This window comes from Brassica rapa, chromosome A09 (assembly GCF_000309985.2).
Source record: "Brassica rapa cultivar Chiifu-401-42 chromosome A09, CAAS_Brap_v3.01, whole genome shotgun sequence".
NCBI classification, from domain to species: Eukaryota; Viridiplantae; Streptophyta; class Magnoliopsida; order Brassicales; family Brassicaceae; genus Brassica; species Brassica rapa.
Genome location: NC_024803.2, coordinates 39,016,672 through 39,044,421, shown reverse-complemented (window position 1 = coordinate 39,044,421; position 27,750 = coordinate 39,016,672). Strand labels below are relative to the sequence as shown.

At 36.1% G+C, this 27,750-nt stretch overlaps 6 protein-coding genes and 1 non-coding gene across 10 annotated transcripts; 4 read left to right on the top strand and 3 right to left on the bottom strand.

Annotated features, from left to right (window-relative positions):
• Window positions 1–90: 90 nt before the first annotated feature.
• LOC103842378 (heptahelical transmembrane protein 3) lies at window positions 91–4,325 on the bottom strand. Its single transcript, XM_009118995.3, has 4 exons — window positions 3,859–4,325; window positions 3,563–3,661; window positions 3,414–3,456; window positions 91–962 (listed from the first exon to the last, which is right to left on the bottom strand). Exons 1-4 carry the CDS (start codon window positions 4,080–4,082, stop codon window positions 285–287), a joined length of 1,044 nt encoding a protein of 347 aa, XP_009117243.1. The 5' UTR covers window positions 4,083–4,325; the 3' UTR covers window positions 91–284.
• TRNAK-UUU lies at window positions 3,687–3,758 on the top strand. The gene has a single exon. It is a non-coding gene; the product is annotated as a tRNA-Lys (tRNA).
• Window positions 4,326–5,891: 1,566 nt separating the features above from the next.
• Window positions 5,892–8,847, bottom strand: LOC103842377 (transmembrane 9 superfamily member 10). The gene is made up of 6 exons (XM_009118993.3): window positions 8,654–8,847; window positions 8,038–8,202; window positions 7,848–7,957; window positions 7,669–7,777; window positions 7,469–7,581; window positions 5,892–7,388 (listed from the first exon to the last, which is right to left on the bottom strand). Exons 1-6 carry the CDS (start codon window positions 8,762–8,764, stop codon window positions 6,080–6,082), a joined length of 1,917 nt encoding a protein of 638 aa, XP_009117241.2. The 5' UTR covers window positions 8,765–8,847; the 3' UTR covers window positions 5,892–6,079.
• Window positions 8,848–14,189: 5,342 nt separating this feature from the next.
• LOC103842375 (cytochrome P450 71B6) lies at window positions 14,190–16,351 on the top strand. Its single transcript, XM_009118992.3, has 2 exons — window positions 14,190–15,289; window positions 15,607–16,351. Exons 1-2 carry the CDS (start codon window positions 14,366–14,368, stop codon window positions 16,210–16,212), a joined length of 1,530 nt encoding a protein of 509 aa, XP_009117240.1. The 5' UTR covers window positions 14,190–14,365; the 3' UTR covers window positions 16,213–16,351.
• A 629-nt stretch (window positions 16,352–16,980) lies between these two features.
• LOC103842373 (leucine aminopeptidase 1) lies at window positions 16,981–19,625 on the bottom strand. Of its 2 annotated transcripts, XM_009118991.3 has the most exons (10): window positions 19,441–19,491; window positions 18,973–19,366; window positions 18,694–18,888; window positions 18,398–18,623; window positions 18,183–18,309; window positions 18,005–18,100; window positions 17,843–17,920; window positions 17,709–17,769; window positions 17,419–17,606; window positions 16,981–17,291 (listed from the first exon to the last, which is right to left on the bottom strand). In XM_009118991.3, exons 1-10 carry the CDS (start codon window positions 19,489–19,491, stop codon window positions 17,160–17,162), a joined length of 1,548 nt encoding a protein of 515 aa, XP_009117239.2. In that variant the 3' UTR covers window positions 16,981–17,159. The 2 variants fall into 2 exon arrangements, with proteins under 2 accessions (XP_009117239.2, XP_018509992.2); XM_018654476.2 differs by having other exon boundaries at window positions 17,843–18,100; window positions 19,441–19,625.
• Window positions 19,626–19,869: 244 nt separating this feature from the next.
• Window positions 19,870–24,743, top strand: LOC103842433 (beta-myrcene/(E)-beta-ocimene synthase 2, chloroplastic). Its single transcript, XM_033278535.1, is given in 7 exon segments — window positions 19,870–22,906; window positions 22,993–23,254; window positions 23,342–23,424; window positions 23,426–23,716; window positions 23,748–23,975; window positions 24,325–24,522; window positions 24,524–24,743. Coding segments are annotated over 7 exon segments (1,377 nt in total). The 5' UTR covers window positions 19,870–22,699; the 3' UTR covers window positions 24,632–24,743.
• Window positions 24,744–25,582: 839 nt separating this feature from the next.
• Window positions 25,583–27,354, top strand: LOC103842372 (probable purine permease 5). Of its 3 annotated transcripts, none has more exons than XM_009118989.3 (3): window positions 25,623–25,741; window positions 25,853–25,985; window positions 26,061–27,354. In XM_009118989.3, exon 3 carries the CDS (start codon window positions 26,069–26,071, stop codon window positions 27,158–27,160), a length of 1,092 nt encoding a protein of 363 aa, XP_009117237.1. In that variant the 5' UTR covers window positions 25,623–25,741; window positions 25,853–25,985; window positions 26,061–26,068; the 3' UTR covers window positions 27,161–27,354. The 3 variants fall into 3 exon arrangements, with proteins under 3 accessions (XP_009117235.1, XP_009117237.1, XP_009117238.1); XM_009118990.3 differs by having other exon boundaries at window positions 25,624–25,741; window positions 25,853–25,972; XM_009118987.3 differs by lacking the exon at window positions 25,853–25,985 and having other exon boundaries at window positions 25,583–25,741.
• The last annotated feature ends 396 nt before the right edge of the window (window positions 27,355–27,750 follow it).

The following is a 27,750-nucleotide window of genomic DNA, read 5'->3' as shown; positions in this document are numbered from 1 at the left end:
AGCGATGTTATAAAACTAAAAAATAAATACCAACTTTAACACGGAGATTATTGTAATAAAGCTCTTCATATGCTCTAAGTTGTATAGTTATTGTTGAAGAAGATGTTTGGTCTACAGAGGAATCCAATGATAAGATCCCTATGTTACACAATCTGCTCATATATCGGAAGCATTTATCTACTGCAAACACAATTGCGGATGTTTCAATTTCAAATATCACAATCCATAATCAGCTAACTTTAAATCATACATTGAATTGGAAGATGACACGTGACATCTTCTTACTAAACCCCACAGGGAGACGCTCGTCGAAAATCCACAATGACAAGAGTGGCAACACAATGAACAAGAGCTCCCAAAACTACAAACACATGGAATATCTGATGGCTGTGCCCGGCAATGTCAAACGCTCCAGGCTTCCATCTCTCAGGCACACGGCTAACATAAAACACTGCTCCCACGGCATAAGACAGACCAGTCGCAAGCTCGCAAGCAAGAGCGAATAACACGTTAGGGTGGCCCCAGTAAAGGAAAAGCACATGTGAAGCTGGTACAACACTACAGAATCCCATTGCAAGGAAAAGATATGCCCTGAACGGTCTGAAGCGCGGCGCTGAGAGAGCTGGAGCGAGGAGAGTGATGATGGCGAGGAGACCGAGGATCGAGATTGAGGAGAGGTAGAGGAAACGGAAGTTAGGGTGGCAGGAGAATGCGTAGTAGATAGGCGCGAAGAAGGAGGAGACGATCATGAGTGAGATTCCTGCGTAGTCTAAACGCCAGAAGAAGAGGTTGTAACGTTTTGAGTGGCAAGCGAGGAGGTGTGAAACGGAGCTGCAGATTAAGCAACCCATTGCTCCGGCTAAGTACACGAGCCATGGCCATTTCGGAACAGCTTCGTGGTAGTTTTGGTGGTTTACTTCTTGAGACGTAAGAAGTGGGATGTGTTCTGTCACGTTGGAATCCTGCGAAAGAATCTTTAAAAATTTAGTTATGTGATTAAAAAGGGATTCAAAAGAAAAAAGTACAGCTTAAGTACATTAATTTTGCTCGTGTATCTTTCAAATTTTTTTGTTGAAATAATTCTCACCATGATACTTTTTTTTTTTTTTTGATAACTCTGGTATCTGCGCAGCCACATTCCCAACTATCCCCCGAAATCCCAACTATCCCCCGAAAGGGGTCCAGCGCCCCAACGGAAAGGATGTTAAATCCCGTTGTGGCCAAGACTCGAACCCGGGTGGCGGGCAGTACAGCTGTACCTCCTTTACCACCAAGCTACGAGCGCTTGGTTCCCACCATGATACATAGTTTCATTCTTTTTCTTTTCTTAAATTAAAATATTATTACGCAGTACAACCGGTGAACCGGAGGGCAAATATAGCATCAGCATGCCTATTCTTATTATACCCGTTAACGTATACACTATACAGCATGCATGTTCATCTACTGGAATCGCGGGTTAGTATTAAAGTATATACAAAACCTGATATATATATATTATATAACGGTCCAATTATAATTAAATCAATTATTTTTGGACAAAAAATAAATCAATTATTTTTTGAAAAAAATTATTTTGAACATTTTATCTTAAATTGAAGCCTTAAAGTTTTAAAAAAATTGTAATAGTTGAGAGCCTTTTAAAAAAAGTGCTAATTAGTATGCTAATTGGTAAATACTTTTTAGAAAAATATTACTTTTTAGTTTTAATTGGTGGTAAATTAAGGAGAGAAATGAGGAGATACTAGGCCTGGGTATTCGGGATTCCAATCGGGTTTCGGTTTTATCCAATCGGATTTCAGTTTTTTGGGTTTATCAAATTCAGCCCCATTCGGATTATATGAAAGTTTGGTTCGGGACCGGTTCAGGTTCTATCGAGTTCGGGTCGGGGTTAGTAAATCTTCAAAGAACCGGTACAACCCAATATACTTTCGGGTTCGGGTCTCAATCGGTTTTTCGGTTTAAAAGTACCTGATTTTTACCTATTTATAACCAAAACATGAGTAAAATCGGTTCTTCAGTTTTAAAATACCTGATTTGTACCTATTTTGTAACTAAAACTTAAGTAAAATTGATTCAAAAATAAAGAACATTAACCGTGATCATTCAAAGTTAAACGAAAAGTAAACATATTTACTGATAAAAAAAAACTAAATAAATAAAAGCATAAAACGAAAATCAAGTTTTCATGAAATGAGAAATATTGTTTAACGAAAATAAAATCAAAATCTAAATACTTCAAGAATCAACGGCCATCTTTAACCATCAACCTTCATGTAATATAACCACCAACATTCATGTAATAGATAAGTATTTTAGATGTTCAATATTTTTTAGTGTATTTTGGATACTTATTAGGAATTGAGATCATGTTTGGTACAAGATCTTTTCGAGGTTTTGAATGTTTCGGATTCTATCGGATATCCATTTAGATTCGGGTTCGGTTTGGATAATACCCATAACCCGAAATATCACAAAACAAGATCCATTCGGTATTTACGTCGGGTTCGGATCGGTTCGGATTCATTTTTATCGGATCGGATTCGATTCGAATTTTTGGGTTCGGTTTATTTTCCCAGCCCTAGGGGATACTTTATGTTTGTCAAAATTTCCACCATTTAATGTTTAAAAAAATCCACCATTTGTGATTTTTTAGTTTTAAAACATGGCTGCCTTTCTATTCCTTCAAATTCAATCCTCTAGCAGAAATATAAAATACTTTACTTCTATCAAAATTTAAAAGAACAACAATAATTTCTTTTAATTTGTTTTATTATTAAATAATTTATTTTTATTTTATTTTAAATAAGGTTTATATATTTTATAAAAAATATGTTTTAAAACAACCATCTCTTTTACTCCCTAGCAGAGGTAGATCAAGTTATTTGGGACATTTTCATCAGGTTTGTAACTAATTCTTTTAAGAGAATCAAGATTTCAAACTAGATCTTAAAGAAGAAAAATTTAGTTGGATTCATTGTAAGATTTAATCCAGTGGTCATCAACTACTCTAAAAACTTGATAAGGAATATTTATATATTCTTCAAAGTAATTTATTCACGTCATTTATTTTTGTTCACTATATATTATTCATATTAATGGTTTATCAATAGAGCCATGTGATTTCACGAACAATTTTAGATATCAACGGGAAACAACTTTTTTTCCGTCATTTTCTTTTCCCTTTACTCAAAAGCTAGGGGATTTTCGAAAAAAGATTGATGGGCTCAAAACACAAGAGAAGAAAGATCCAAAGAAACATATCGAAAAGAACACATGGTGGGGGCAATTAACTTTACCACTACACTCTACTATTAGAAAAGGCCAAACATATGTCTTAATTATAATAGATCACACAGAAGATAAGATAAGCCGCGAAATTTAAAAAAATAACAAAGAAACAAAAAGCTTACATGACGAAGCAGAGTCTGATTGCTGGAGAGGCGAATCCACGCTCTATCGTCCGGGTCCCACACAACCCCCAAAAAAGCCAGTTTTGTTTAAAATTAACAAACAACCAAATGAAATTGAAAATGACGAATTTAACCTCGAGGGTTCTTACCCGGATATGCCGTTGAAGAGTCCGGCGATACTAAGCTCCGTCGTCTCTACAGAGCTTACCACCATCATCCACATGAATATTACAAACCCAATCAAGTGCCTGTTAAAATACCACAATACAAACAGCTGTCTTAGCTCAGTGGTAGAGCGCGTGACTTTTAATCCCGTGGCCGTGGGTTCGATCCCCACAGACGGCTTTTAATAAATTTTTTTCATTTGATAAAAAGAAAATCAACACAAATCAATTCAAATTTCAAAAGAAAGATACAAAATGATTGTTATGTTTTATATACGTACGTCCAGATGTTGAGAGTCTCGTTATGCCAAGAGAAGGCACTAAGGAAGGTGTCTCTGAGAGACCATTGGCATCGATAATGGTCGTGTATAAACTCGTTATCCTGCAAATAGCCAGGCAACTCCTCGAACCTCATCAACCTCCTTCCCATTCTCGAATCTAATCCTTTTGAATCGCTAACCGCCACCATCGCCGATGATTTCCTCGCCGCTCTTCGTCTCTTCATGTTAAGCGAATCTAGCTGCGACGGCGAATCTACGTCCGTCGCTCTCTCTCAGAAATCTTTAATCTCTGATATTTCGATGGTCCTCCAGAGTCGTCGCCAGCCTATTTATATGGAGACGAAAGGTCTTTCAAAGGTGACTGCGATTGCCTCGTTTGAAGGAATTGCTTACGTGTTGGGCTATAATTGGATGGGGAGTTTTGATGCGTGTGAGGCTGGATACACGTGATTATTTTGGTACTCTACGGCCACGATGAACCAGCTTTTGAATCAAAGGACCATGTGAGGATGCTGAGAAATGCACGAAGTGTGATGCGTAACTCAAGGAAATTAATCTAAAATGGTTCCGTGGAAATTTCATTTGATGTTACTCCCACATTTTGTTGGCACATTTTTGTATTAGGATATTGTTAAAGCAGGTTTATTGGTAGATATTTCATCTCTATTTTCATCTACCTCTAAAATAAAGAAATTTTATTACAGAAATTTTATTACAGAAATGAATTTGATCTAGTATTTGCCTCTATAATAAAGTTTTTCTATTTATAGATGAAAATATAGAGATATATTATTTTCACCTTTAAATATAGAGATAAAAAATTACATTTTCCATATTTTTTTAAAAAAATAGAAAAATTCTATGCATACTTTAAAGCAATTGCACCTCTATAATAAAGATCTATATTTTAGAAGAAAATATAGAAGTATATATTGAAAATGCTCTAACAAGGGAAAAAAAGAGAAAATAAAGAATAGAAAAAATTAAATGAGAAATTTTGTAGTAGAAATTTATTCAGTAGTATTTTCTTATGTAACTGTAGAAATTAAATGAAAAAAAAATTCATACAGCAGTATTTTTTTTTGCTTTACAAAAAAGCTCATACAATATTTTCTTTAATTTGTTTGCTTTAACTTTAAAAACTACATTAAGCATAATTGATAATGTTTATGGCTGTATAGAAAAAAACTAAAAATCACTTGTTAAAACCCAACCAATCACTATGGTTTACAAGTGCTAATTTTTGTTTCTTTTGGAATCTCGAATGCTTGAGTTCACTTTGTCTTTTCTTTTGGTCAGATGTTCATTTGACCACCAAATTTTGGTTAGATGAAAAATTCTCCGAAGAACACCTTCGTATGATTATGTCTAAAATATATATATGAAAATAACTTTTTTGGTTCTTAAAAATTCTATCCGGCCATTCTTGCTCCAAGGAGATATGAATCAAGCTCACATTCCCAAAATTATTTTATACACTCCGACAGCATCAATCTCTTAAGAAAATGTTAGCTAGTCCATCGGATTCGTAGTTATATCCACTAGATTTAAACAGTCTAAATTTATTCTAGTTTTTGTTACAACATACCATTTATAAATAAGAGAAATTGTACTCCCTACACACCACTTTTCCCCTATTTACACTCCATACCCTATATCCCTCCAATTTTTTTCCCCCCAACATTACCATTTTCCCCCTATTCAATGATATCCCACCTTTGTTAGTATATTTAGCTAATTTACTCTATAAATAATAGTATGCTTTCAACAATCTTTAGTTTTGTCTAACAAAAGAAAGGTAAAAATTGTAGGATAATTAATTGCTAACCAGATTAAATCTCATACGCAGTAAAAATATGAACAATTGTGGAAGCTTCTTTACTCAAGTGGTTTGATTAAAATCTCATAGAACTCGTTAATTGCGTTTTATCTCTTAACAAAATCTGTATCTTTTTTAACTGGATTGCAATATTAACTTGCATCTTGTTTGACATTTAACAGATTGATATTAAGCAAAATCAGTAGCTTCCTTGTGCATCAAGTCAACGTTACTACGAGACAATTATATGTTTACCATAAAACAAAGCTTCTGTGTACATGTCCCAAAATTACCACCAATATCTTTCAAAGTAAAAGAAAAAAAAAACTATAACGAGATTGTGCAGAACAAAAAATGAAAGAAGGTTCTCAAGACAGCTTTCTCAGAATGTGATGAAAAAGATCAATCGATCTTAACAGAAGAGTAGATAAGCCTGGTGAACCAAAAGCAAGCGTAGAACCCAATTGCTCCAGTGAAGACAAAGAAAACATACGAGACGACGAGCATATACCCGAAGTAGAGGATTGCAGAGACGAGCTTCGTGATCTCGAGCTTGGTGTAGAAGTAAAACGCTGCGTAGAGAAAGAGGTAAACCGCAGAAGAGCCTGATGTTAAGTAAGATCTCCACCACCACTGATAGTCTTCACTGCATAGCTGGAAATAGCAGAGGACGACCGTGATCTCTGCGCAGGTGATGATCAAAATGATGAATACGATGAAGAGGAACCCGAATATGTAGTAGAACTGGTGAAGCCATATCGAGGTGAGTATGAAGAAGAGCTCGATGAAGACTGCGCCAAACGGAAGAATGCCTCCGATCAAGATGGAGAAGATTGGGTTCATGTACCAGGCCTGTATCGGGACCTGTCTCGGTATCTTGTTGGTTTTCACTGGATCTTCTAGCGCCGGTTTTCGGAAACCGATGTAGCTACCGATGAAGACCAGTGGCACAGAGATTCCGAACCAGAGGACGACAAGAGCAAACATTGTACCAAACGGGACCGCGCCTGATGACTTCTGTCCCCAGATAATGGCGTTAAGGACGAAGAACGCGACAAAGACGGTCGCGGGGAACATGAAAGCGGTTCTCAGAGCGATTTTCTTCCACTCTGTTCCTCTCAACGTTTTGTAGAGACGAGAAGAAGCGTATCCGGCCAAGAGTCCCATGAAAACCCAAAGCAGAAGCATAGCCGTCATGAGACCACCACGGTTCGAAGGAGACAAGAAGCCGAGGCACGCGAAGATCATGGTGACGAGAATCATTCCGAAACACTGAACTCCAGTTCCTGCATAGACGCATAGCAACTCCGGGTTCTCCGGGGGTCTGAAAACATCTCCGTGGACCAGTTTCCAGCCAGTCTCTTCTAAGACCTCTTCGTGAGTCTCTAACTGATTGTAGTTGGAGATATCTCGGTAGAGCGTTCGTAGCATGATCATAGCGACCATACCAGAGAGGAAAAGAACAATCATCATAGAGTTAACGATTGAGAACCAATGGATCTGATCATCAGCCATGAGAAGGTAAGTGTCCCACCTAGAAGCCCATTTCACCTCGCTTTCCTGGAAGTCAACATCATATGTGAAGATAATCTCGCTCCCTTCTTCGACCTCTTGAGGAGACTCGGAGTTGGTGACTGCACGCTTTGTATGTGGATCACATGTCGTTAACCGAGTCTTTTCATTCCACTCGCCTTCATATTCATGCTTTATACTGCATTTTGAGACAAAAACATATAAGACTTTAGTCTACACACTGCTAAAAAAAAACAGAACAGAATCATAAAACGCTACCTGAACGGCTTGACCTCAAACCCGACGATTCTTGAAGAATCGGTCTCTATGTCTCTGTGAAACCTAACAGTGAAGGTCAAGTGGTTGTGGATAAAATACTTCTCCTCTTTTTTCTACAAGAAACCAGAGAGTACAAAAGGTAAGAACCAGAACTCCTCCTGCCTTTATACAACATAAATACAGATGATAAAAGCTCTTACGCCAACAAAGATTCCCTTGAGACCAACATGGAAACCATGCTGATAAACCACAACATTATCCTGGTCCGGCCTTTGCACCGGAACAACTAGCGGAAGGTTGTCCAAAATCCTGCATAACAAAACCAAAATCGCCTCTTAAGCCACATTCAACCAGAGGAGATGGATGAAAATGCCTTTACATGTTAACACGATATTCATCAACAATCTTCTCCTTTAAGGCCTTGGCGCTTTTCTTATCGAGCTTCACACGACAAACCGCAGCACACATCTGAGATTCCCTCATTTTGAACTGCAACACAGACAGAGAAAGATCTCATCAAGGCCCACATAGAGAAATAACCAATAAGTGAAGAAAGAAAAGAAAGATACCACAAAGGGAGAGTTCTCAATTCGATCACCACGTAGAACTTCTCCCAGATTCTCTGCACTGTCAACGATTTTCTCTGGACGACAGTAAGGAAGAGAGTAGTAGGAGTATGGAAGCTGAGTCTTTGTAGACGTCAGCTTATTAACTTTCACCATCAATGCATCTCCCTGCATATCCATAATCACAAATTCAAGTCTGATTCAAATTAGATTCATGTTCGGGTTCGGTTCGGTTTGTTTTTTCGGGATATTCGAGGTTCTCTCTATACCAGAAGATCCATTTAATTTTTCTATATTCCATTCGGGTTTGGTTCGGGTTTAAACAAACAATGGCTACACCATATACACTAACGAAGCAATAATAATCTATAAACGAAACAATTAGTGACAAATTGAGATTCAGAATCTCCCCCAAAACGTGAGTAATAGATCAAAAACTTTAGATAGATTTTTCTTCGTCAAACAAGGAGCTAGCTGCATCGGATCTAAATCAGAAACGAATCAACGTAATCGATTAAACAAATCTCTATGCGGATCACAACGCTGATGATCTTATAGCGAGAGAAAACGAAACCACATTACGAGGCTGCGACTTTTTTATTTTTTGTGTGTAACTGACCATTTGAAAATCCTGAGGAGCGACGCCGGGAAGGTAAAAGCCATGGACGTTGACACTGAAAAGGAAGAAGATCAGAATCCGAATTGCGATCGGTCGTTTGAGAATCGCCATTGGTGAGCTTTTGATCTCTTCTTCTTCTTCTTCGTGAAAATGCGGAAGTGGAGTGAATTTTCTTTATATGAAGAAAGGCTTCATGGCAATTGGATGACTTATGACCGTTGGATCTCTTTTTGATCCAATCAACGGTTGATTTTTATTCGTTTGGAGCTGTCGGTGATTCTTTTTGCATCGGTGTTAACAAAATTACAAAGTCAACCCTTTTTAAGGTAAATTTTTAATAGAAAGATTATTTTCATCTTTTTGTCTTTTCATTTTTTTTAAATAAAATCATACATTACACTAAAATATTTTAATATTGCATTCAAAATAAGAAGTTAAACAAAACTTTATATATTAGTTTCCATATTTCTGCCTATTCGGATATTCATTTGGGTTTGATATACATCTATACAGATTTCAGACTTTTAAGACTAGAGATTTGAGCCTTATTCGAATATACTAAATTTTGATTTGGATTTGATTGGATCTTTGCGGATTTGAATATCTATTTAAAGTATGTGAAATATTTTAAAAATTCAAATATATCTTAAAATCTTCAAAATTTAAAAATTAAAATAATATAAAACATAAAAACTTAAATAATATAAGACTAAAGACATCAATTAACATGAAAAATTGTTTGATTTGGATATATGGATGGAGAAATAGTTATTTCAAATATTTGTTTGTTAATATTTTTGATAACATTTAGATATTTTCATGTACTTTAAATATTTTATATACATTAAATTTAAAATAATTAATATTGTGATTTGGATATTTTTGGGTATCCAAAATGTTTTGGTTCAGATCGGATTCTGTTTTAATTTTTGAACATTAAAATTTAAAATCTCGGATATTTAATCAGTTTCGGTTCGGATTCATTACTATTTTTTCGAGTCGGATTTGGTTCTTCGGTCTGAATATTTTCCCAATCTTAATTATTATATTAATAACTTTGTAACGAAGATTTGTGTTTAATAGTTATATTTTATTACAGTAAACCGTTTTATAAAGATTATGTGTAACGATTTTATTTGCATTATATAAGGTTTTGAAAAAGTTTATGTAAATATTGTTTGTTAATCTGCATAACTAATAAATAATTGTATTTTCTAAAAGTTTAGCCTTAGATTTTCTAGTCTAAAATTGCTAACAATCTTTTTACTCAAAGGACCAAAAGGCTTCTAATACGAAGAAAAGGGATTTAATTATTTTATATTTAGTAGGTTAGGTGTAACTTGCTAACGTAGCAAAGTAGGAATGAGTTAGTGTAGAAAATACGAATAATTATGAAAAGGTATTTTGAAATAAGAAAAACAAAAAATATATTGTGTTATCAGTCAGAAAATTAATTTAATTTGGTAAATGAGGATGACCCGCTAACTATTCGAGCGATCCATGAAACCAACGCACCAGCTAGCAGCTACTTTCACACAAAAATAAATGCATTTACCAAAAACATGTGAAATTGTATACACGCACTCGATACATATATGCATTAAAGTAAACGTAATTCTATAATAAGTAATTGTGAAAACTAATTTCTGTTAACTACAAATAATTAAACTCGTTCTCTAAACAATTTTCCATGATCTCACCATTATGCGAAAGAGGATTATTGTTAATATGACATATAAATATATAAATATTATATATACATATAAATTATTTAGGATGGATAATCTAGCTTCTAATTATTGATGTTAGGGCCAACTATGAGTGAGTGTCTGATGACAAACTAACTATATATTCTTCACATGTTATTGTAAATACTACTCCCTCTGTTTTTAAATGTAGGTAGTTTTAGCAAAAAGAATTTGTTTCACAATATAAGTAGTTTACATATTTCAATGCACCTTTTTCATTTATTGGATATTGTGTGACCAATAAAATAATATTAAGCTTTTTATAATTGGTTGAATTAATTGATTAAATGATATATTTTTTTAGATAACAACTTTCTAAATATTTGTGCTTTTAAGTAAAACTACTTATAATTAAAAACAGAGGGAGTATTATATTTTGATATATATTTTCAAAACACTGAACTATTTTTATTTACAAGTTTATTTAATAGAAATTATGTTGCATCTATAATTTATATACTTTATATAATTTTATTTAAATGTAATTAAAATAAACATTCCAAAAATATAAATTTGTATTGATATGTTTAGTTCGCTCATAGAACCACCTATTCTTTGCTAAGTGTATTGCACTCTATGAGTGTGGGAACACCTTTACATCGTCATGCATTATACCCAAATCACTAATCGTACCTTTCAACCATGAATCGTCAGTGAAATCTTTCGCAAGAACCAAGTATTTCAATTCAGTAGTAGATAGCACTACTATGTGTTGAAGTACCAATCTACAACTGGCAGTGTTTCTTCCAACCTGAAAAACATATCATGTTACTGATTGTCTTATGACAAGATTAGTAGCGTAAAAAGTGTCTGTGACACCTTCCACCTTAAACTATGAGTTCTCGTGAACGATAGACTTAATCACGAAGTTCTCTTTAGATACTTTAGTATCCATTTCACTACTTCTCAATGCAACTTTCTTGGAACTACACCCACCGCGTGTTCTATGAACCTATCATAACATACATGAGTGCTCCTATTTCACTTGCATAAGAAACTCCACTCATCAAACTCATCTTTATTCTCTGTTCTTCCTATCTTAAGCTCATAAGTCAAAATTAAGAACCCAAAGGTGTACTTATTGGTTTGCTTCGCTCATGCTGAACGTTCTAAGTACTTGCTCAGTGTAGTTTTCATGTGATAGTTTAAGAACATTTTCCTTTTCCCTGATGATATCTATCTCAACATCCCTAGTTGCATTTCGGTATCCCTCATTTTGAATTCAGCCACCAAGTCTTGCTTTAGCTTATTGATCCCTATTGAATGGACACCACTAACATATCATCCTGTATACAGATAGATGAATATTTAACTAGTATCCAGATTTAATTTACATCCAAGGTTGAAACTGTTTTTTAATTGATTCGAGTTATCAGTTTTCTCGGTTTCTGATCGGTTTTGGCAGTTTAATTTACATCCAAGGTTTATTTCCATTCGGTCTTGATTTACTAATACTTACGGTTGGACCGGACTGACTGATTTTCAAAACAATGGTAAGCCTTACAATGTTGACTTTTATAACAACCAAGACTTTTGTTCAATAGTAATCTAAGACCATGATTATCGGCAATCCTTAATGGGTTTCTTAGTATTTTAATGACATTTAATTAAATCAAAATAAAGGAAAAAATACATTATCGATCCTTAATGGGTGACTTTTGTGACCGACTATTAGAGAGTTTTTCAACCTACGTGTCATCATTTTAGGCAAAGTATATTTTTTTTGTTCTATTTTCTTTTCACCAAAATCATTTTTTTTTCTTCTTCATCTCTGTTTTCCCTTCGTGTTCTCCGTCACGACTGAGAAAGGATCGAAACCGATCCTTTACCACCAACGATCCTCCACCACCGATCCTCCGTCTTCGCTCTCGTCTTCTCCTCTTCTCCGTGACAGAGGAAGCATGGAAACCCACAGATAAGTGATGTTTCAGTTTCTCTTCTTCGCAAGCAAAACCAAAGCAGTTCGGTTCTGTTTTTGCTCTTGACGTAATCTACTGATTTTGCATTAATACTGAATCAATCTCTCTCGTTTCATCATCTAGTTTCCAAGGAAAGAAGAAAAGAAATTTTTTTTGTTAGTTTTGCATTCTGACTTGGAACAACGATCCTTTAGCTTTTACTCTTTATGTGTTTACTGGTTAGATATGTGTATACTTTGTTTTAATGATCGTTTTCAATTCAACAGGACGCCAAAAAACATCTTTCTGTATTGGCTTCGTCTCTACCAGACATAATGGTAACAAACTAACTCTTTTGTAGTCATGTTCTTTATGTTCATCTCGAGAGGGAAGTGTGAGTCTTTTAAGTGATGTTTTAGTCTTCTTGTGTTGATAATTTTAACAGGGTTGAGGTCGACAGTCAATCCTCTCTATGTTTAATTTCATGTTCATGTATGTTTCAAGTTTATGTTATATTATGTGATCTGTTTTGTTAGCTGTTCTGTTTTATTAAAAAGTTATGTGATCTTTCTGTTTTATTAAAAAGTTGTTAGCTGTTTGTGTTTGCTGTTTCTGTTAGCTGCTCTGTTTAATGTATGTTTTAAGTTTACTATGTGAGCTTTCTGTTTTATTAAAAAGTTATATGTGAAATGTTAAGTGAAATGTTATATTTGTTTCTGTGCAGTTACGAGACAAAGAAGTCACAAGACTTGGTCTCGGTTATGCGAGCAAGAGAGGTCACGAGATGGTGTCGTTACTCAAGAGAAGTCACGAGAGTTGATGTCGGATTAGCTAGAGAGGTCACAGGAGTTGTTGTTGGATTTGCAAGAGAGGTCATGAGATGGTGGTGTATATGCGGGCCTGAGATGGTTTTGTCACGATATGGTTTTGTATGTGTTGTACGTTTTGTCATGAGATGGTTTTGTATAAAGAAGACAAAGAGTGTTTGTGTTTTTTGTGTCATGAGATGGTGTTTGTCAAACTCATTGTATCAAGTCATCAAAACTCATATCTCTCTTGCTCTATATAAATCATCTCATTGCTCATATCAAGTCATCAAAATTCGTATCTCTCTTTCTCTCTTTTTCTAATCTCCTTGATCACCACAAACCCTTTCTACAAAACGCAAAACACAAACCGTACCCCTTCTACAAACCCTTTCTACAAAACACAAACCCTTTTTAAAACAGTCTCGATTAAGAATATAAATTCTATGGCTTCTTCTTCTTCTCATAACACTTTTGAGGGAGTAGATGATGAAAGTTTTGATAATTATTTTGATCAATATTTTGATCAAACAATGGAGAATTTGGCCATTAATTATGGTGATCAAGAAGTCGAAAGAAATAGAAGAAAAAAACGAGTTCATATCAAAAGAAAGCGTGAAGAAGGCGAGGGAGACAACTACTGAGCTCTGATGTTTTTCCAAATTATTCTCGATTATTGTACTAGTCTTTATTTTTATGTTTTTTTCAAAAAAAAATCTATGCTTTAAATGTTATCTTTTAATATGTTTGAATTAACAAATAAATTTTATTTAAAAAAAAATAAAACTTTTTTTCTTAAGAACCCTTAATTAAGAAACTCCCATTGGACCGCTCCAAATGGAAGTTTCTTAACTATGGTTCTTAACTCCACTTAAGTACAATTAAAATATTAAATAATCACTAAGAAACACACTTAAGGATCAAGGGATAAACATGCTCTAATATCTATCTATAAGAGAGAGAAATACTGACGAGGAAACATAGCAAATGGAGATAATAATAATAAAGTAGTTGAAAGTTGAAAATTGTTTAAGATCCGTGCTTGATATGAACTACACACATCCAAGTTAAATCATATATTAAAACTGGTTCAGCTGCCATATGAATCACATCCCAAATCTGAATCTGTGTGGTTGGATGTTCTCACAAACAAAAACTTAATTAAATTAAACCATACAATAGTGTATTCGTGTATTATAAAGTTTCATCTTCTGTACGCTCACACACCATTCAACAAAACGAACAAGAAGATAACAACAAATGACGCTTTTCTCCTTCCCCATCTCCACCTCCACTGAGATGTTTCCATGGCTTCTTCTCCTCTTACTTCCTCCACTCCTTATCCTCTTCAAAACCTATCTCCTCCCCTCCTCCAAGAACCTTCCGCCATGCCCACCGAAGCTCCCCATCCTAGGAAACATCCACCAGCTCGGGAACCTCCCTCACCGCACCCTCAGAGACCTCTCGCTCAAATACGGCCCCGTCATCACCGTCTACCTCGGGAGCGTCCGCACGGTGGTCGTCCACTCGCCGGAGACGGCGGAGGAAGTCCTGAAAGCCCACGACTCGGACTGCTGCACGCGCCCCAGGCTGTCCATCACCAAGAGCTTCTTCTACGACGGGCTCGGCCTAGGCTTCACCCAGTGGGGTGACTACTACAAAGACGTCCGCAAGCTCTGCGTCCTCGAGCTTTTCTCCGTCAAACGAGCCAACTCGTTCCGGAACATAAGAGAGGAGGAGCTGAGCCGACTCGTCCGCTCGCTCTCCGGCTCGGCCAAGTCAGGATCTCAGGTGGATCTGACGGGGAAGCTGGCGAAGTACGTCGCCAGCTTCACCTGTCGGATGGCGTTCGGGGTGAGTTTCGTCGGGAGCGGGATAGACAACGAGAAGTTTCTCGAGATCTTCACGGAGGCGAACAGGGTGATCGGGAAGTTCGCGGCGGAGGATATTTTCCCGGTGTTTGGGTGGATCGTTGATCGGATCTCGGGGCTTGAAGCTAGCAGGAGGAAGAGCTTTCGAGAGCTGGACGCGTTTTACCAGAAAGCTATTGTGGATCATCGAGAGAAGAAGAAGACGGAAGACGAACGTGAAGATCTTATTGACGTGTTGCTCAAGCTACAGAGTCAAGAAACCAAACTCGGGTCGACACGGATCACTGATAAACACATCAGAGCCATTCTTATGGTAAGTTTCAGTAATATTCAGTTCCTAAAGCACAAAACATTTGGTGGTTACTGTTGAGTTCCGAACCAAAATCTAAAATACTATAAAAAGAAAAAGATTAACTAAACGTGTTAACTTAGTTTTACCTGACTTTGGTTAATTGGATACTTTAGAACGCATTTGGAGAATTTTTTATAGTTTTATATCAGAATATTTTGTTAATTGGAAAATTTCAGATACTTTATATATATTTTTGATAGTTTTCATCTGATTTTTGTTGTTTTTAAAACTTTTCGGATATTTTGGATAGTTGAAGATTTTTTTTCTTTTCATTACAGGATTTATTTGTAGCAGGCATAGACACATCTGCAATAACAATGGATTGGACAATGGCTGAGATTGCAAGACACCCAAGGGTGATGAAGAAAGTACAGACCGAGATACGTGAACGTGTAGGAGACAAAGGGAAAGTGACATACGAGGATCTCGAAGGTCTAGAGTACATGAAAATGGTGATCAAGGAGACTTGGAGGTTACACGCACCGAGTCCGATTCTGATTCCAAGAGAGGCAATGTCGAGATTCAAGGTCAAGGGCTATGACATTTACCCCGGAACGCGGATTCATGTTAACACATGGGCCATTGGTCGTAGCCCTGATGTGTGGAAGGAGCCTGATGAGTTTATCCCTGAGAGATTTGTGGATAGCAATGTGGAAACTAAAGGGACGAGCTATGAGTTGTTGCCGTTTGGGAGTGGACGGAGAGGTTGCCCGGCGATGTATATGGGATTAAGTACGGTGGAGTTCACTTTGGCGAATTTGTTGTATCATTTTGATTGGAAAGTGACGGAGGAAGTGAGTGTTAAAGAAGCGCCTGGTCTCACTAGCCACAGGAAGCATCCTCTTCAACTTGTTCCTGTTAATGTTATAAACCGCATGTCTTAAGAGTCTGGGAAACGCAAACGCAGTTTACTTTTGCAAAGAATAATAGATAATCAAGTTTGTTTGTTTGTTTTTTTCCGAATCTTGTACTGTCAACATAAAGTTTAAATAAAGTGGCAAAGGTGTTAAGTTGAGTGCTACATTTTTTTTTGTGAGCCATGTTTTCATTAGATGAAAAAGGTCAATAAGGCAAGTACAAATGATGAGTTTATGTCCAATCCAAACACCATTTGCGGCTTTAAAGAAAACAGGAAGCTCCGTCTTACCTGTAAAGAGGCCTATCAGTCTATCACTGAACAGCGAAAAAATTACTCACAAAGATTAAACAGACTATAAAAGCACATGAAAAACAATCGGTTCAACATGCAAAAACCTGAGAAAAGAAAACATGCAAATTTCAGTAAATAGTTGGAGAACCCTAGACTAACTTGGAATCTAGAGAAAGCCAATTCAATTGGAAACCGTAAAGCAAAAAGAAAAACTATTTTACATAGCAAATTCTGGTTAACCAGAAGTCTTCTTTTTTTTTCTGTTTTTAAATAAAAATGAAAGAAGAGACCGCCACACAGTTTAAAGATATTTTAAGTTGAGGGCTACCTACTACACATACTTTTGTAAACGTGGGCATCAAAATATCAATTCAATAAATTAATTATTTTGTATTTTATTTTCAAGTCTATCTTGTTTTTTTTTTCGTAACAATCAAATTATTTTATCTTCAGCACAATAATTTCAGGATTTCCTTGAGGACCAATGTTGAAGATGCAGAAGTGAAGAAATTTCAGACAGCATCTCTGAACGACAAAGCAAAGGGACCCCTTTATTCAACATATGATAATTTACTGTCACATTTAAAACACAACAACTTATTATAAGACCAGCAATCACTTCAACACCAGAAAAACTGAAGGGTCTCTCTCACTCTTTTTATCTCATCCTCCAGGTTACATCTACGCAGAAGAATTCGTCTGCACCCATTCGACAAGCGTCGCTACACCAAACCCAGTCCCAGACTTCTTCTTCTCGTTCCACACCGGTCCAGCCATGTCTATATGCATCCACTGCACCTTCTCGCTCACAAACTGACAGACACAACAATATTATTAGCATATTATTTTGTTATTTTTTTCAACATTATTTTAGATCAAAAACATGTGCAGATTGTTTTGTCATTTTCACATTTTTTTTATATCATGTTATTGGTTTCACCTGTTTCAAGAAGAGAGCTGCGGTGATGGAGCCTCCTGCTCGCCCGCCTGTGTTGACCATATCAGCACATCCAGACTTCATCATCTCCCAGTAGCTCTCCTCTAATGGCATCCTCCACAGCTTCTCCCCACTCTTCTCTGATGCAGCAATCACCTCCGTTGCAAGCTCATCATTAGGTGTGTAAATTCCTGCCAAGTGAAAATCACCGAACAACCATCATGAGCCAATCTTCATATATAGATAAAACGATCCCAAATGCATGGTTTCTTTAGGATTATTTAGCTATATACCTGCCATTGATGTTCCAAGAGCAATAACGCATGCCCCGGTCAAAGTAGCCAGGTCAACAATCTGCAAGTTCAAATTCACACCTTTTAACAGAAACAAGCTTCTCTTATTGATTAAGCAAAGACCAACGCAATACCTTGTCAACGCCCTGGTTACAAGCATAGACTAGAGCATCAGCAAGTGTTAGACGACCTTCAGCATCTGTGTTGTTGACCTGAAAACACCATTGCCAACACTTGAGCATCGCCATGGGGAAAACAACAAAAGTCTCAAACATAAATAAACAATCATCTGATACCTCAATGGTCTTTCCGTTAGAGGCTGTGATGACATCACCAGGTCTCATTCCAGTTCCACTAATCATATTCTCACAGGCTGCAACGATGAAATGAACCTGGTTGTGGAGCACCAATTGGTTAGTTGTGTTAGAAAAAAAAAACTCTAGCTTCAAAAGAATGTGAATGTGGGAAGCTCACCTCAACACCAGGAGGCTTAATCTCACCAATGGCTTTCGCAGCACCAAGAACAGCAGCTGAACCACCCATGTCGAATTTCATGAGCTCAATTGACGAACCAGGTCCAGCCTTAATGTTGTAGCCACCACTGTAAAACACAAGACTCTCAATCAACAACCACTGAAACATCACCAACGCAAAAAAAAAACATATAACGGAATGCTCAAAGTGATTACCTGTCAAAGGTCAATCCTTTTCCAACAAGTGCAAGCTTGGTCTTAACATCGCCACTCGAAGGTCTATACACAAGGTGGATGAAGAAAGGAGGATTAGCCGAAGCAGCAGCAACAGCTAGATAAGAACCCATCTTCAACTCTCTGCACTGCTCCTCGTTCAAGATGTTAGCAGTGAACACATCACTATAACTAGAAGCCACTTTCACTGCTTCCTCAGCAAGCACAGCTGAAACAAACACAAAAACCGTTAGAACGACACAATGAAAACAACGACACTGATATCCATAGATCCATACCGGGAGTGAGCACATTAGCAGGAGAGTTAGTGAGCTCTCTCCCGAAAATAACACCGTAGGAAACATCTTCAGCATACTTGAGCTTCTTCTCCAGCTCAGGCCCAGTTCCAAATCCAATGATATCAACAGAGCTCAAAGATGGTTTCTTTGACTCAGATTTAAACCTCCCATCCTCAAACAACCCAAGCACTACGCCTATCCACCACACCACAAGCAAACAATAAAAAGACTCAAACTTTGCGTCAAATAAGTTTCCAAAGACTCGAACTTTGCGTTTACCTGAAGCTAAAGCTGACGCAGAGCTAAGCTTTGATTCAGTTTCATGAGAGGCAAGAGCAACACCAACGCTGCTAGACTGTGAAGCCTTCGCAACAGTAGCAACAGCTTCACCAAGGCTTTGGAAAGCCGCGGACTTTCCTAAACCGATCAAACCGATCCGTTTCGACCCTAAACCGGGAAGTCTAAGAACCGTTGACTGACCCGGTTTACCGTTGAAATCCTCTTCAGACGAGACCAGAGCCAAGAGTCCACTCGAGTGAGCGTCGAGCTTGTTCAAGATCGGGTTCTCGAACTTTGAGGATGAGTCTCTCGTCGAGTCTTTCTCCGTCACGCCGACGACGAGTAAGTCTCCTTTCCACTCCGTCACGTCGATGTCCTTGGCGGAGAACGAGATCTGCTCCAGAGCATAAAATCGAGTCAACGAAAGTAAATAGATCAAAATGTTAAGAGTGAAGTTAGAAACGAAACCTTGGGATGGTCGGTGGGTTTGGGTTGAGTGAGGCCGAGAGAGTGAGCCATTGGCTTTGGCTCTTTGGTGAACTAATAATGGAGGGGTGTGATTTGAGGAGGACGAAGAAAATAGAAAGGAGAAGCGATGAAAGTGATCAGAGCGATCGTGTGTATATGTAGATACTACCACATAGTATATAGATAGAAATGTGCTAGGTCGATTTAATTAAATTTTTACGTTACAAAATCTTAAAATAATACAGTAATTATATTTTGTTAACTATATAAATTTTATTGTATTCAATATTTTATTTTGTTTAAGTGTTTATGCCGCCTTAAGTTTTGTTTATAAAATTAAGTTAACACATAAAATTAAATAAAATTTTAAAATAAGATTTAAAATATTTAAAATTATATTTAGATAACAAAAATATACAAAAGAAACTTAACAAATTTAAAAAAAAATTACATGAAGACATAACTATTACACAAATTTAAATATTACAACAACACTAATAGTCATGAAAGTTTGATCCGGAACCGTCAAAATTTCTAAATATTGTCCAATTTTTTTTGTGTAACTGAAGATGGTTGTTGTTGATGATGTCTTTTCGTACAATTTTTCTTGTTCATATTGAATATATTCACGAGTATTAACATCATCGATAAAAGTTAGTCTCTTAGAAATTTTTTATGTTTCTCTTTTACTTTCTTGTTCTAATCTAATGTATTTACAAATATTAATATCACCCGATTTCAAAAATTTGTATCTTTAATCTACAAATTAAAATGAGGAGAGCCATTTTTACTTTGAAATGCACTAGTATATCATATATGCATTACAAAAATCACTTTATGGAATAATATAGTATTTTGCTTGAATTTTAATATTAATTAAGTTATTTTGTTTAAAATTATATATTTTAATATAATATTTTATTAATTAACATTGTTGTAATATGTTTATATATGTGCTAGTTATTTACAAAATTTTTGTGAATTCAAATTAGTTATGACAAATATAAGGACTATATTATAAAATTCAAATAGTTTTGAAGTTGAGTTTGAAGTTTTGCTTTTAGAGAAAAACACCTTTAAATTTCAAATATAGAGTTTTTGAAAATTCAAAATAGAGTTCCTGTTTGGAAATGCTCTTAATAACAATCTAAGGTTTGTATTGGTATTGCCATTAAGTGTTTGATCACCATTCACTTAGAACACTTCTATAGAGGAGTTTTTAACATGAAATTTTTAATACATATATAAATGAAAATATGTATAAATAATGATAATAAATTATGTGTATTTTGAAATGAAAATTTCATACCAATTTTTTTTATCAGTTTGATATCTCCAAATTAATTATTTATGATATTTTATTTAACACATTTTTGAAAAATTGTGTGAGATATCTTCAATAAGAATGCTTTCAATGTTTAGCGTTTTTGCTAAACAATCACTAAATTTTTAATTTTAATTGGATATCATGTCTAGTTGATTAATTTTTTACTGAACCAAACATAACTCCAACCAAAACCATATAAACCGAATCAGAATGATTTTGATTTTTGACTAGAGTTTAGTTATAGAAGCTGCGGTACAAAAACCAGTTCAACTATTCGTATGCTAGTCAAACATGGAGCCTAGTGGATAACTGATTTTTTTTTCAGTTTATTTTGTCAACAACGGTCTAATCGAAGTATCGATTTTTAATTTACGGCAGCCGCAGACATCATAAGTTTTTATTTGTTTAGAGAACAGAAAAATCAAATGGTTTATGGACATTATTCTATCTTCGGTTATGTTTTGTTAATTCCTTGTAGACTATTCTCAGTTTTGTTAATTACTCGAGACAAGTGTTAGATAGTCAAAGAAGACCAACATAAAAGGTACATATAACAGAAAGGGAAAACAAGAACATGAAAAAAATGAATGTTATCGATTTTTTAAAGCTTTAGTTTGTATCTATCGATGTGCTCTTGTTCTCTTATTATTTCGTCGTGCTGTAATAATAGTATCATCTTCGGAGATGGGCAAAATACCGACGAATGAGATACACCAACGATCTCACAAACCCAACCATATCAACGTGGCCCAATTGAGCTGTGAAACTCATGCGGGAGTGCATAGCTTGCAGGATTGAAATCACCGATCATTTCTAATATTCTAATGTTTGTGTTTGTCTTCATAAAGAAAGTGAATTTACACAATATTATTGCTGGGCATAAAATCCGGACCCCGAGATCTGAACCGAATCCGAAAAATCCGATCCGTTATTCGATTTTAAATGAAAAATACTTTAATGAATTTTGTAGGATATTACAAAACATATTCGAACTTTATTAACCAAACTCGAACGGATAACCCAAATAATCTGAAATTAATAGTCAATATAAACATATATAAGTATTTCAATTACTCAATTAAATGTTTATTTTGACATGATACATAAAAAAAAGTATTAGAACTTAAATAAATACCTTAAATACTCAATTACTTACAAATAAATACTTCACATTTTGCTTGTTGAAATAACAAATTTACTTTTTCTATAAAGTAGTGCATATTGTTTATAAATGATGTTTATTCTCATGTTTGATTCAAAATTTTATTGTTATTTTATCAATTAGATGTGTGTTTGATTATTATTTTTTCTATTTAAAGTGTTTTTTTTAGGTTTTACTTTAAAATTGTCTTTTATTTTGGAATATATCCAAACCGAACCGATATAATCTGAATCTAAACTATATATGGTTATTTTATAGAGTAAGTTTCAGATTCCTTATTTTTTTACCTAAAAATCATATCTATTTCTGCAATTTATATTTAGAAAAAAAAACTGGGATGTAGAAAATACTATACCGAATCAAGTGGTGGTAGTCTAGTGATAATCTTTTGGGGTTTAGCGTGTACCCACCTAGGTCATGAGTTCGATTCCACTTGAAAACTAAATTATCATTACTTGGCCAATATGAATTTGGATTTTAGCCCATATGATTAACATGGTGAACCGATCGACCCACCCCGACATTAGTCGGAAAATATTCTAAACTCGGATTAGATAGTATGATAGCTAAGTGTGTTTCTTCCACGGCCGACCGGAGCCGATAAAATATATAAAAAAACTAAATCGAGGTAAAAAAGTAAACTACATCTCCTATCACAGAAACGAATATTTATCACACATGAAGATGAAGCCTAGGCTGCCCAGCCCTACATATATAAACCTGACTCGAGTGCAGTCATCAAACTATCAGCCACGCTAAAATATAATTCAATGTCTACTTTGTGTATTGGTTCAACTCATATTTATCATAATGCTCTTAGGCTTTCACCCACTTCTCGAAGTCCTCGGCGTTTGGCATGGACATCAGTGACGACCAAAACGGTTACTGCTATTGTTGACACTCTTCGAGGCTCAGCCAACTATCAGCCTTCTCGTTGGGACCACGAATTCCTTCTTTCGCTCGAGAATATATATGTGGTACGTGTATTTCTGTGTATCGTAATATATATATATATATATACAATCGAATTTGCTAAGCTAACGTAACAGTACTACCCAAGAAGAGAGCAAATAGTGTGAGAGATAGAGATTTTCTAAAAGAAAAGGTGAGGAAGGTGCTTGATGAGACGGCGACTCCTCTTGAGCAATTGGAGCTAGTCGACAAATTACAGAGACTTGGGGTCTCATATCATTTTGAGAGTAAGATTGACAACATTTTAACGGATTTTTATCGTAATAATGTAAGAGAATGTGGCAAAGAAGATTTACATGCCACCGCACTCAAATTTCGACTACTTAGAGAACATAGTTTCAATGTCACAGAAGGTTAGTACAATAATCATTATTCCTCATATCAGGAAATCCTAATTTATATATTTAAAATTCTATGCATGTTAACTACGTTTCTTTCAGGCTTATTTGATGTGTTCATCAGCAAAATAGAAGATGGTACGTTCGAGAGTGGTGATATAAGAGGTCTCATCTCTCTATACGAAAGCATCGTATCTTGCAACAAAATTGGATACTAAATTGCATAAAGTCATTAGGGCTTATGCAAACCAACAATTAAGAAAATTCATAGATAGTTCTGATCATAATATTTACGATGTAAATGTCCTTGAGCTGGCCGTTGAAGCACTAGAGATGCCGTACCATTGGAGAATGAAAAGGCTAGAGACAAGACGGTACATAGATGCGTACAGTAAACATGATGTCTTGATTGAATTCGCCAAGATCGACTTTAATATTGTACAAGCTGTTCATCAAGAAGAACTCAAATACCTCTCAAGGTAATATTGATTAAAATAAACAATCCATTTATTCACAACAAAATAGTATAGGCAGTAAATTCTTTCTTTTCTGCACTGTGTACATGCAAAATGCTTGGATTTCAATATCAGCCCCAACTTCGTTAGTCCACTTTTACTGCGTCTTTTCCGACAAAATCTCTAGTCAGGTCTTGGAGACTTTGTCCCGATACCAACAACATGTCGTCCGATGCTCTGCAATCGTGTTACGCCTAGCCAACGACCTTGGAACTTCGCCGGTAAGTAATTATTTCTCTACTGTACACTATTATTTAAAAATTTACGAGCGTGAAACGTCACAACATTTCTAACGAATTGTTTTTTTTTTAGTATTGACTTGAGTGATTCATATCCTACCTATTATACAAGTTAAATCATGATAATAACTTATGAAACTATATATGAACCTTAACTATCTGCTTCTCTGGTTTCTATCCTAAAAACTAAATGATAATAATTGAGAGGTCAACATTTTACCAATATATAGGACAATATGAAAACAGAATTATATTAACTATATATATGAAAATATGAAAAACATAAAAGGTTTATGTGGTATATTATGTATGAGTTTGTCTATTGATGTAGGATGAATTGAAAAGAGGTGACGTTCTCAAATCGGTCCAGTGTTACATGAATGAGACAGGAGCTTCGGAAGAAAAGTCACGTGCGTACGTGGAAGACATGATCAGCAACACATGGAATGAGATGAATAACGAGATAATTTCACATGACTCATCGTTACTTCCACGGGGTTTTGTGGAAGCTGCAATAAATCTAGCACGCATTGTCGCAATGTATGTATCAATACGGTGATGGCCACGGCTCTCCGGAGAAAGCAAAGACTGTTGATCGTATCTTGTCTACATTAGTTAATCCCATCCCCTTAGACTAGCTTACATATTGCATTAAAATTATGTTTAGCATGCGAATGCACATCCCTGTTATTTTACCTTGACTTTCCACATGGCCAAAACTATTAACGAGCGCTTTCGTACACGAAAATATGAAAATGAAAAAAGACAAAAGATTTCTTTAAGTAATCCCCTTTCTAGGACAATATTCCCTTCTGGGTTGACCATTCATGAGAACATGATATACATAACAGACGTTATGCGTCACATTATCTACTCAATCTAAGTTTATGAGAATCCATCTTCTTCATAACAACTTTAATAAACTCCCATTGCATACGAACATATGCTTTGCTCATTTTTTTAATGTTCATTCGCTTGTGTTTTCCACCTGGATTTGTTTAACACATAAAACATCTCTTGAACGATGATAATATTATTTGTGTTCTGTCTATCCAGAACAAAAATAGATTGGATCTCAGAAATACGTTATGGCAAAACTTTCTTCAATCTATGATATAAGATTTTAGAGCTATCTTATAACTTATATTACACAGACTGATTGATTGAAATTTGACCATCTTATGGCATTTTCAACTTTCACTCCATATTTTACTCTAAAATAAAGTGAAAAATGGAGTAATTAGAAAAAAGGTTTATAAATAGAATAATGTTTTTATTTTATGTTTATTAATTTATTTCTCAGTCTATTTTAAAATAAAGTACGAAGTGAAATGAAGATGCCCTCAGCTTGTTTTTTTTTCTGAAATGAGACAAATGTAATCCTAGTTATCACAAAGTAGAAATAGAGAGAAAGGAGACAGATTCTCCACGTAACTTGACAAAACTGTCCTTTAAAATATCATATCAACAACCATAGCAAATAAACCATTGGCAAACATACGGGCCAGCGATCACTATCGTAGAAACAAACATAAATTAAAATCTCAAGATCTCAGCCGTTAATAGTTAGCTTAGCGAATCCGACGGCTAAGCACCCGTGGTCTTAAAGCACGTGATCCCTACCGCATCAGTTTCTTTCTTCACCGGAAATAATTGCGGTCTGAAAGGAAAACACTCATAAAAAAAGAATAAAAGAGGTTTTGAAGAAATGACAACTTTCAAAGACGGTGATAACTCAGAGTCAGTCAGTGAGTACTCTTAAATTGTTCTTTCTCAATTTTGGGTTTTTCTTGTTGAATTCGATTCTAATCATAGAAAAGTTAAGTAACTTGTTGAACAATCTTTGTTTCTGTACTTAGGGCTACGATAAACTCATCAGAATCTGCTAAAGCTTCGATCTTTTTCGGTTTGCGACAAGCCTAAGACGATTTTGCGTCTAAACCCATTCGAGAAATTGCATAAAGTTTTGATTTTTAGTCGTAAAGATTCAGGGCAGACTCTGTCTTGTTAACTCACAGCTAAAGTCAAAAGCTTTGTCTGATGTTCTATGTGTTTAACATGTTTCAGGACTTCTAATGGATGAAACAACAGAGCAGCAGCGCCCATCTGCTTCCTTTTCATATTCAAATTGGGTTACCAACGTCAAGAAATCGACGAAAGAAGCTTATGAAGCAAAGCCCCATTCACATTGGATTCTCCTGACTCTCAGCTGCACGTCAATGCTCACGGCCTTCCCAGCTTCTAGTCTACTCTCACGTCTCTACTTCTCAAACGGCGGCCAAAGCAAATGGATCATCTCTTGGGTGGCCGTTGCTGGATGGCCAATCACTTGTCTCATCTTGCTTCCTTTATACATCTTCCGAAAGATCAAACCAACACCTCTCAACGCAAAGCTTGTTCTTTCTTACACCCTCCTCGGCTTCTTGAGCGCTGCTGATAACCTTATGTACGCTTACGCCTACGCCTACCTCCCCGCGTCGACCTCCTCTCTTCTGGCGTCTTCTTCCCTCGCCTTCTCGGCTTTGTTCGGCTACCTCATCGTCAAGAACCCTATGAACGCTTCAGTCATCAACTCCATTGTGATCATAACTGGCGCCATGGCTATCATAGCGCTGGATTCTAGCTCTGACAGGTATGATTACGTCACCAACCGCCAGTACTTTGCCGGTTTCTTTTGGGATATTATGGGCTCTACGCTCCACGGGCTCATTTTCGCTTTATCCGAGCTTGTGTTCGTGAAGCTGCTGGGGAGGAGGTTCTTCCACGTGGCTTTGGAGCAGCAGGTGATGGTTTCTTTAGTGGCGTTTGCGTTTACCACTCTAGGAATGGTTGTGAGCAGAGATTTACAAGGGATGAGTCACGAGGCGAAGAGTTTCGAAGGCGGGGAGTCTCGGTACGTTCAGGTTCTTGTTTGGAGCGCGGTCACGTTTCAGCTGGGTGTTCTTGGGGCGACTGCTGTTTTGTTTCTGGCGTCCACGGTCATGGCGGGAGTGCTTAACGCGGTGAGAGTGCCCATCACTAGTGTAGCAGCTGTGATATTGATGCATGATCCGATGAGTGGGTTTAAGATTCTGTCTTTGGTCTTGACGTTTTGGGGATTCAGCTCTTACATCTACGGGAGCTCGAGCCGGACCCCGAGTACTCAAGCTGCTTCCTCTTCTTCCTAGTTTGCAGCCTGTTCCTCTGTTGAAGTCATTGTGATCTGATTCATGTAATATAAATTATATTGCGGCTATTAAAGTTGTAAGCTGATGGATCTGACGATCTCGTTGTGGAACAAGTTTTATGTTGTAGCAAGAACATTAGAGATAGATGTGAAAGCAAACGAATCCATATATATACAATCAATGCACATGAATAACTTGGAGCAACCATGGAAACAGACCAAAAAATGAAACTTTTTTTAAAGGGGAACAAAGATTTTGCAGACATTTAGATTGCCATGATGTTTCCAATGAAACCAACTAGTTGCTGCATGCTTGAGCGCTTAGAAGGGAGAGTCAGCACTGAAAGATATCCAATCTTGAGATTTTCTTCTGTCTGAAACAAATCTTAAAAGATTCATGGATAGGATGGTGTCTGTAAAGTGTATGACTAGTAAGATTATTTTTAAGTTCCTTGAACTTAATGTCTTACTTAACACTTTAGTGACCATCCTTTCAGTCATCGATTAGAGATTTTAGGACATGGAAACTTTTAAGTGGATTAATCAGCAATGTCATACATGTCTAGGAATCCAAGCTGACACCACACTTAA